Source organism: Mya arenaria, chromosome 3 (genome assembly GCF_026914265.1).
Source record: "Mya arenaria isolate MELC-2E11 chromosome 3, ASM2691426v1".
NCBI lineage: Eukaryota > Metazoa > Mollusca > Bivalvia > Myida > Myidae > Mya > Mya arenaria.
In genome coordinates, this window is record NC_069124.1 from 20020010 (window position 1) to 20030377 (window position 10368).

The 10368-nt window shown below is 37.6% G+C and overlaps 2 protein-coding genes across 2 annotated transcripts; both read left to right on the top strand.

Annotated features, from left to right (window-relative positions):
- Positions 1-2086: 2086 nt before the first annotated feature.
- On the top strand, positions 2087-2794 carry LOC128225795 (translation initiation factor IF-2-like). Its single transcript, XM_052935693.1, has one exon. It carries the CDS (start codon positions 2087-2089, stop codon positions 2792-2794), a length of 708 nt encoding a protein of 235 aa, XP_052791653.1.
- A 904-nt stretch (positions 2795-3698) lies between these two features.
- Positions 3699-5582, top strand: LOC128225796 (serine/arginine repetitive matrix protein 1-like). Its single transcript, XM_052935694.1, has one exon. The coding sequence runs from the start codon at positions 3699-3701 to the stop codon at positions 5580-5582; it is 1884 nt and encodes a 627-aa protein (XP_052791654.1).
- The last annotated feature ends 4786 nt before the right edge of the window (positions 5583-10368 follow it).

Here is a 10368-nt window from a genome sequence, read left to right on the forward strand (position 1 = left end):
ACAATAGTGACTTAGTTTAAGTTATTATAACTTTCTTCACAATTGTTGTAAAAAATTTACATCAGGCATTTAAATCCGACAAACCTTGATAATGATTTTTGTGTTGATCACAATGGGAATGGAACATAAGCAAACATGGTTTGAATAGAACATCTTTTATAGGGTTCTTCTAATTTTTGTAACGCAATCGATGCTTATAGATAAAAATCCCTGCAATAAAATTAAGTTCAAAGAATCACTGGTTTATCTTAGAATATGTTATGATATTATCGGTCTGGACAGTTCAGCACCACCTTCGTACCCGCCCATATCTTATTCCTGTTGTTTGATTATTTTGAAGTTCTATAATTAGCTGTCTATTCCCGCTTAATGCCTCCATTTCACTTCGAGTTTTCGTTAATCCCCCGAGAGATAAGCCAGACGTGCATGTTGGTTTTAAAATTCTAAAGATTAAATTGTTGGTCCGATAAATAGACAGACAGATGTCGTAGACTAAACTGCCTCTAATAACCATCTATGTACATTGTCGCAGTGATAATATATATAAATATATATACAAACGGAATAAAGAAACAGTGAGTGCCTTAACATGTCTATTTTAAATGATTCCAGAAAAATCAACTTAGAAAATTATTTCATTCTGAAAAATATGTATATGTTATGGGGAAATTCCGCTATATATTAGAGATGTTTTGTTATGTTAGACACATGGGTTAAACAGAATACAATCACCAAGCGTCTGAAGATCAGTTTGGGACGAATATCATAAATTATTATGCTCTGTTACCCCTATTTGCTAGTATATATGATATGCTTATATGGTGGTATATAGGTGGATATTTTTAAACATTTATGTTATAATAATACATGTAAGGCGTTGAAATACTTTTGGACGTGGGTTTAACTGACCTGGTATTGTTGTGTAATTGACGCCTTCCGTCCTAAAAAAATCACTGTTTTCTATTATATACCAATCATAATTCCACACGCAATACATATCGCAAAATACGGTAGTCCGTATTCCACTCCAGTACAATACGGCCGTATTCAACTCGTGTGACGTCACGTCATAACAAGTATCGTTGCGCGATGTTAAAATGACGCCATAAAACAAAATCGTGGCATTTATTATGAAAACATGTGGCTTTTAAGTGATCTAACCAGTAATGTACATAACAAAAGGGTTATTAGTACTGCGTTTTGATCCGGATGTCGTAAAATCCGAATCTGCAAAAATTCACTCGAGTCGAATACAACCTCCCAGATCAAAACGCAGTACTAATAACCCTTTAGTTCATAATTATTAAGTGCAATTTTTATATTATTTCAAATTGGAGCCAATGCCTCTGAAAATAAATTTAATGTTAGATAATCCTGTTGGATTTAGCAGGCCTTTATATAAATAGTTGACCGAGCGCAGCAAGCGCACTAATTATACAGCCGTACGGGAAGGAGTCAGATCTTATATCGTAGTTAGCTCAACAAACGTCATTTCAATCAAGGGAAGAAATGTCAGGTGCGTCCAAGTTTGCCTAGTAAGAACGTGCATTGTTTTCACGAGATATTTTAATTCAGATATGATTTTCATCTAAAAAAATGCGTCATTGTAAACAAGCAATTGCTCCTCATTCGGTGCACAATGTCGTTTCTAAAACATAACGTTGAAACATATCGAAAACAATGTTAATGCCTACCGAATCGAGGACGTTTGCACCCGAACAATGAACCAGAAAACCTGGACATGGACACACCTCGAAATAACTCGACTATTGCCGTGCGATATTCAGAAAATGAATGTCAAACGGTTCTTAACATTTATAAAAGGAAAGTCAAGCTGCCTCGACAAACACTCGATGATATTTTAAAAAATGAATCTCGAGCAGAATCCACAAACGACATTCATTAAATTAATGTCATGTCAAACTGGCTCGACAATTGACTTACAAAGAGTAATATCGAGCTAGCTTGATAAACGATATAAGACATTTCTTCAGAAATAATGAATATTCGAATGTCTTGCAGCAATTGCAGAAAATGTACCAAAGTCCCGTCCAGAGAAAATGTACCCAAGACCCGTCCAGAGAAAATGTACTCAAGTCCCGTCCAGAAAAAATGTACCAAAGTCCCGTCCAGAGAAAATGTACCAAAGTCCTGTCCAGAGAAAATGTACCCAAGACCCGTCCAGAGAAAATGTACCCAAGACCCGTCCAGAGAAAATGTACCAAAGACCCGTCCAGAGAAAATGTACCCAAGACCCGTCCAGAGAAAATGTACCCAAGACCCGTCCAGAGAAAATGTACCAAAGTCCCGTCCAGAGAAAATGTACCAAAGACCCGTCCAGAGAAAATGTACCAAAGTCCCGTCCAGAGAAAATGTACCCAAGACCCGTCCAGAGAAAATGTACCAAAGTCCCGTCCAGAGAAAATGTACCAAAGTCCCGTCCAGAGAAAATGTACCCAAGACCCGTCCAGAGAAAATGTACCCAAGACCCGTCCAGAGAAAATGTAACAAAGTCCCGTCCAGAGAAAATGTACCCAAGACCCGTCCAGAGAAAATGTACCCAAGACCCGTCCAGAGAAAATGTACCAAAGACCTGTCCAGAGAAAACGTACTCAAGTCCCGTCCAGAGAAAATGTACCAAAGTCCTGTACAGAGAAAATGTACCAAAGACCCGTCCAGAGAAAATGTACTCAAGTCACGTCCAGAGAAAATGTACCAAAGTCCCGTCCAGAGAAAATGTACCAAAGACCCGTCCAGAGAAAATGTATTCAAGTACCGTCCAGAGAAAATGTAACAAAGTCCCGTCCAGAGAAAATGTACTCAAGACCCGTCCAGAGAAAATGTTCTCAAGTCCCGTCTAGAGAAAATGTAACAAAGTCCCGTAAACAGAATATGTACCCAAGACCCGTCCAGAGAAAATGTACCCAAGACCCGTCCAGAGAAAATGTACCAAAGACCTGTCCAGAGAAAATGTACTCAAGTCCCGTCCAGAGAAAATGTAACAAAGTCCCGTCCAGTGAAAATGTACCAAAGTCCCGTCCAGAGAAAATGTACCCAAGACCCGTTCTGAGAAAATGTCCCCAAGACCGGTCCAGAGAAAATGTACCAAAGACACGTCCAGAGAAAATGTACTCAAGTCCCGTCCAGAGAAAATGTACTAAAGTCCCGTCCAGAGAAAATGTACCCAAGACCCGTCCAGAGAAAATGTACCCAAGACCCGTCCAGAGAAAATGTACCAAAGTCCCGTCCAGAGAAAATGTACCAAAGTCCCGTCCAGAGAAAATGTACCAAAGTCCCGTCCAGAGAAAATGTACCAAAGTCCCGTCCAGAGAAAATGTACCCAAGACCCGTCCAGAGAAAATGTACCCAAGACCCGTCCAGAGAAAATGTACCAAATTCCCGTCCAGAGAAAATGTACCCAAGACCCGTCCAGAGAAAATGTACCCAAGACCCGTCCAGAGAAAATGTACCAAAGACCTGTCCAGAGAAAATGTACTCAAGTCCCGTCCAGAGAAAATGTACCAAAGTCCTGTACAGAGAAAATGTACCAAAGACCCGTCCAGAGAAAATGTACTCAAGTCACGTCCAGAGAAAATGTACCAAAGTCCCGTCCATAGAAAATGTACCAAAGACCCGTCCAGAGAAAATGTATTCAAGTACCGTCCAGAGAAAATGTAACAAAGTCCCGTCCAGAGAAAATGTACTCAAGACCCGTCCAGAGAAAATGTTCTCAAGTCCCGTCCAGAGAAAATGTAACAAAGTCCCGTAAACAGAATATGTACCCAAGACCCGTCCAGAGAAAATGTACCCAAGACCCGTCCAGAGAAAATGTACCAAAGACCCGTCCAGAGAAAATGTACTCAAGTCCCGTCCAGAGAAAATGTAACAAAGTCCCGTCCAGTGAAAATGTACCAAAGTCCTGTCCAGAGAAAATGTACCCAAGACCCGTTCTGAGAAAATGTCCCCAAGACCCGTCCAGAGAAAATGTACCAAAGACACGTCCAGAGAAAATGTACTCAAGTCCCGTCCAGAGAAAATGTACTCAAGTCCCGTCCAGAGAAAATGTGCCAAAGTCCCGTCCAGAGAAAATGTACCCAAGACCCGACCAGAGAAAATGTATCCAAGACCCGTCCAGAGAAAATGTACCAAAGTCCCGTCCAGAGAAAATGTACCAAAGACCCGTTCTGAGAAAATGTACCAAAGACCCGTCCAGAGAAAATGTATCCAAGACCCGTCCAAAGAAAATGTACTCAAGTCCCGTCCAGAGAAAATGTAACAAAGTCCCGTCCAGAGAAAATGTACCAAAGTCCCGTCAAGAGAAAATGTACCCAAGACCCGCCCAGAGAAAATGTAGCCAAGACCCGTCCAGAGAAAATGTACCAAAGACACGTCCAGAGAAAATGTACTCAAGTCCCGTCCAGAGAAAATGTACTCAAGTCCCGTCCAGAGAAAATGTACCAAAGTCCCGCCCAGAGAAAATGTACCCAAGACCCGTCCAGAGAAAATGTACCCAAGACCCGTCCAGAGAAAATGTACCAAAGTCCCGTCCAGAGAAAATGTACCAAAGACCCGTCCTGAGAAAATATACCCAAGACCCGTCCAGAGAAAATTATCCAAGACCCGTCCAGAGAAAATGTACCGAAGACCCGCCCAGAGAAAATGTACCAAAGTCCCGTCCAGAGAAAATGTACTCAAGTCCCGTCCAGAGAAATGTACCAAAGTCCCGTCCAGAGAAAATGTACCCAAGACTCGTCCAGAGAAAATGTACTCAAGTCCCGTCCAGAGAAAATGTACCCAAGACCCGCCCAGAGAAAATGTACTCAAATCCCGTCCAGAGAAAATGTACTAAAGTCCCGTCCAGAGAAAATGTACCAAAGTCCCGCCCAGAGAAAATGTACCCAAGACCAGTCCAGAGAAAATGTACTCAAGTCCCGTCCAGAGAAAATGTACCAAAGTCCCGTCCAGAGAAAATGTACCTAAGACCCGTCCAGAGAAAATGTACCCGTCCAGAGAAAATGTACCCAAGACCCGTCCAGAGAAAATGTACCCAAGACCCGTCCAGAGAAAATGTACCAAAGTCCCGTCCAGAGAAAATGTACCAAAGACCCGTCCAGAGAAAATATACCCAAGACCCGTCCAGAGAAAATGTATCCAAGACCCGTCCAGAGAAAATGTACCGAAGACCCGCCCAGAGAAAATGTACCAAAGTCCCGTCCAGAGAAAATGTACTCAAGTCCCGTCCAGAGAAAATGTACCAAAGTCCCGTCCAGAGAAAATGTACCCAAGACTCGTCCAGAGAAAATGTACTCAAGTCCCGTCCAGAGAAAATGTACCCAAGACCCGCCCAGAGAAAATGTACTCAAGTCCCGTCCAGAGAAAATGTACCCAAGACCCGCCCAGAGAAAATGTACTCAAGTCCCGTCCAGAGAAAATGTACCAAAGTCCCGTCCAGAGAAAATGTACCTAAGACCCGTCCAGAGAAAATGTACCCAAGACCCGTCCAGAGAAAATGTACCCAAGACCCGTCCAGAGAAAATGTACCAAAGACCCATATGGAGAAAATGTACCAAAGACCCGTCTAGAGAAAATGTACCCAAGACCCGTCCAGAGAAAATGTACCCAAGACCCGTTCTGAGAAAATGTACCAAAGACCCGTCCAGAGAAAATGTACCCAAGACCCGTCCAGAGAAAATGTACCAAAGACCCGTCCAAAGAAAATGTATCAAAGACCCGTCCAGAGAAAATGTACCCAAGACCCGTCCAGAGAAAATGTACCAAAGACCCGTCAAGAGTAAAAGAATCCGGACCATTGATTTGACTGCTGGGTGGCCTTTTTATGTCAAGCATATAAACCAAGATATAAATATCAGAGAAAAGTGCGATGAATTTGTGGGTTTTATATCTTAAGCTTAATTTAATTAAGAAAGTACATATTTTATGTTTGAATACTCCATAAAATCAAATTAAAGAATCTGGTGTGCCAGGATGTGAAGGGGTTTGTAACAGTTACCGAATTTAGGAAGACTATATTCCGAACGAATAAGTAACTACGTTGTGCCTTTCAAGGATTGACAGATTTATCACCCTTGAAAAGTACCACCGTCATATCATGCCAAAAGATTTTGAGAAATGTAGCTCTTTTTGAATACCTCTTATATAAATAACGCTTAATTGCCGAATGAGGTTGTCTAGTGCTGACAGCATTATTTCAAAGTGGACGTTTGGTTTGAGCCAAACCTAGTGCACCGTACCGTATTTTATCAAAAAAGACTCCGGTACTAATTTATATTGTTATAGGAAAATATTTTTTTAGATTCTTTATGAAGGCTATCAGTTTCCACCGAAACTAGTCCTAACTTATGTGGTGTAAATTAGTCCCCATATGTTAAGCGTTCCATATTGCTGTTCGATGATCTAACACCAGTAAAGAAGTAAATACAAGACACGAGATGTGACAGTTAACTATGGTTTTGTTGATGAATGAAATTTTATAATACTATTGACGTATATGAAGGTCCAATATTTTTGACGGTAATGATCAGAAAGAAATATATACAAACACTATAAATATACAAGCCCTTGTCCATCTTTTCCCAAGGCCCAGAGTAAAAACCGTGATGAATCATTGTAATTTAGGCATAGAGGATACTGAAATATTACATAAATTTCCGAATGTCATATGTTAAAACGTAGTGTTTTTTGTTTGCTCTTTCGAAAATCGGAAAACATCAATAATGCATTAGGCCAAGATGGAATCCGTAACAGCGGCATTTATTGCATTTTAGCAGGCGTACAAATCGACATATTGCTCACCGAATTTCTTGTAACACTTTCTTTTCTGTTGGGTCATGTTCTAGAAGGCACCACACATCAATGTTGGCATATAGGATGATGTTTCTCACCGAAAATCCAGTTGGTAATTAATTGTGGAACATCATAGCTACGTTCTTAAAACCGTTCCATTGTTGATAGATGTATTAAAATGTTAACGTTACTACATCATTTTGTTGGTGTTTATTTGTTTAAACATATGGTGTTGCCATTCTCATAATTTATGTGAAAAACTACAGAAACAAGCTTATTAGCCAAAAGTTTAAATATAATACCCATTTAATGGCACAGGGTAAAAGCCAAAGACATAGAACACACACAAGAAAGAAAAATCACAAACAAGAAACATGGAACAACAGCACAAAACGTCATAAACGACACAGTGCATATATACTACATACAAAACTGGGTATGTTTATCAAGGTTTGTTAGGTACCGCCTTGGAACGGTCAGTACAATGTTAATTTACTGGGGGTTTAAACCAGTTCACGTGCACAAACCTCACTCTTATCCCAACAATCCTGGATAAAGTAAATACGTAAAAAGTAAATCTTATAAAAATATGCACTAACTTGAGAAAATTAAATAATAAAACAAATAATAATAAACTAATAGGTAAACCCCAAGTACTTCGATGATTAGAGATCCAAAATCTATCTGCAGACGGAGGAATACAATTCAGAGTACCTTAAGCAAAAACTTTTCAAAGATACGATGCAGTTATTGTTTGAAACACACAGAGTCTGCCTTAGAAAATTAAAGGGTTAAGACTGTGTGATCATAGAGTTTCATAATAAAAACAAACATCATTGTACTAACAGGGGACAAATAAAGAAAACATTATCAAAAATAAAATCGACATGTATTAGCTAAACTTTTATTCCAAATGACTACCTGTGTAAAATATTTGAAGAACAAGACGCCACATGTCATATCATTCCAAGCCAGCCATAGACAATCTGCAAGATGTTCATAAAACCAAAGGACTGAAAGTTTAGTTTAGTAAGGACGCTATATCCAACTTTAAATTTTGTTTGAAGTAGTCATCTTCAAAACTGGAAGGCAAGTACTCTTCAAAGTATTGCCTTTATATCCATGATTTAAATAAAATCCAAGTAATTCATTGTGTATATCTGCCCAACTACCTGCTGGAAACATTTTTATATTACGAATTTTCTTTAAAACATCACCATAAAAGTCGGGATACGCAATACTATTAGCAATCAGCGATTTAAGACTACTATTGTACTTTGATGTATATTATAATGACCATTAACAAATTTTGAGAAAGTTTTTTTTAAATTTATTTATGATATTTGAAACCCTGTTTTAGAAGTTTTTCCGTCATAAGTTTACTGCGAGAGCTGAAAGTTTTGACTTTGTACATATTCTAGCGAATCTTATCAACTGTGCAATAAAAACACGATATGATGGTGAACTAGGAACATCTCCATCTAAAGAAGGGTAATTAATTATTTTAAAATTAAAATCATCCCGTTTATCATAAAGCTTGATATTCAATATATATTTTCTAACTTCGAGTTGCAGATCTAAATAGGATGAATTTAAATTGGATGTATTGGATTTATTAAGTTGCAATTGTGAAGGGTATATCGACTTAATATTATCTGTAAATACCGGATTATCCACCCTAAGAATATCATCAATATATCTAAAAGTGCTATTGAATTTATCAACATGGGCGAGATCTCAAGACTTAGTTATTTTCAACATATAGATTAAATATTGAAATTGGTAGATGGACTAATATACCAAGAAACGAAAGAGTATGTAATTCATGTAACAAATTAGAGGACGAATACCACTTCCTATTTGAATGCAAGTTATTTGATGAAATTCGAAAACAATACCTCAAGATATTGTATACAACTAGACCAAGTATGTTTAAATGTATTGGTATGTTAAAGTCAAATAATATTAATTTAATTAGAAATATTACTGTTTATGTATATCAAGCTTTTGAAATAAGACGGTTGACTACTATATTATAATTAGTTTTATCAACAAGCATTACCTTTACTAGACAGAGGACTCTGGTTATAGATTGGTCACACTGAAATAAAACAATACTCCACAAAGTATCTAGGCCATGTATCATGCAATTAAAAGTTCATTGATGATATTTTATGATATAAGTCAACAAATACAACTCATCCATAGATAGTTATATAACTGTTAATTGCAATCTAAATCTGGTTGGTATCGTTAAGAGTTTATGATTATAGGATTGACATATTATTAACTTATCTGAGTATTCATCAGTGTGCACTGTCATATCATGAGTCGTCTCTCTTTAAATTTGACGTATTTCACTGAAATATCCAATACTTGTCAATGCACATATATATACGGTAACTGAATTTTTTTTATATATCCGCTGTGTATTAATATGTATTTTGCTCCCTGTTAACATTGTCTTCCTTGTTTTTGTTTATCCACGTGTTTTGTTTAAATACCAGGAAGTTAGCAATATCATGTGACCAAAAGAAAAAGCAATCAAACGAAGCATTAGGTCAACATCCACTATTATTTATTTTTATGATATTTTCACTAGTAACTTCGTTATTACAAATTTGTTAGGCAATTAAACCATAATGTGCCACTAGTCAAATAACCATTTTGTAAATGCAATGTACATGTATGTGTCTGTTCGTCGTTGTGTTATTTGCATAGTATTTTGTTGAAATGTTTGATCAGGGGTCATATTGACCTATTTCAAACACATCGTCTGTATATACTTTTTCAATGAATAAACGTTCTTCTTCTTCTTCTTCTTCTTCTTCTTCTATGCTCTATATTCACTTTCATAAACCATTATGAAATTTATATGTAAACTTAAACTAAAAGTCAAACAGTAAAATGTTCAAGAAAAAATGGGTAGGGCGCAAGTTTTTGAAACTAAATTTACTTCATTTGTAGCAGCCTTACCAAGCACAAGGACTACGTAACACACATTCATAATACATGTTACTTCAACATACGCAATCTCAATTTAATATATTGCTTTTTTCATATTCAAGGGCAGTTAGCTCAGGTGTGTCCAGGTTTCCTGGTTCATTGTTTGGGAAGAAAACGTCATCGATTCGGTGAGCATAAACATTGTCTTGGATATGTTTCAACACTATTGTTTAGAAACGACCATTTGCACCGAAAAAAGAGCATTTTCTTGTTAACGATGACGCTCGTTTTAGATGAAAACTAGGTAAATAGGTACTAGGAATATAGCACTCATCGATGTTGGCATATAGGGTAATGTTTTCCAACCGCATCTCCCGTGCATAATGAATTGTGGATCATCAACGCCACGTTCTTAAAATTGTTCCATAGTTGATAGATGTATTAACATTTTTACGTTACTACATCCTTTTGTTAGTATTTATTTGTTAAAACAAATGGTGATGCCATTCGTGTAAACCATTATGAAATGTATATGTAAACTTAAACTAAAAGGGTAAAATGGTAAAATGTTCAAGGCAAAATGGTAAGGCCACACGTTATTAAAAATAAATATAGGTT

What these genes read in the sequence shown, in the direction of transcription:
- LOC128225796 (XM_052935694.1), top strand. Translation starts at nt 3,699, where the DNA reads ATGTACTCAAGACCCGTCCAGAGAAAATGTTCTCAAGTCCCGTCCAGA.
- LOC128225795 (XM_052935693.1), top strand. Translation starts at nt 2,087, where the DNA reads ATGTACTCAAGTCCCGTCCAGAAAAAATGTACCAAAGTCCCGTCCAGA.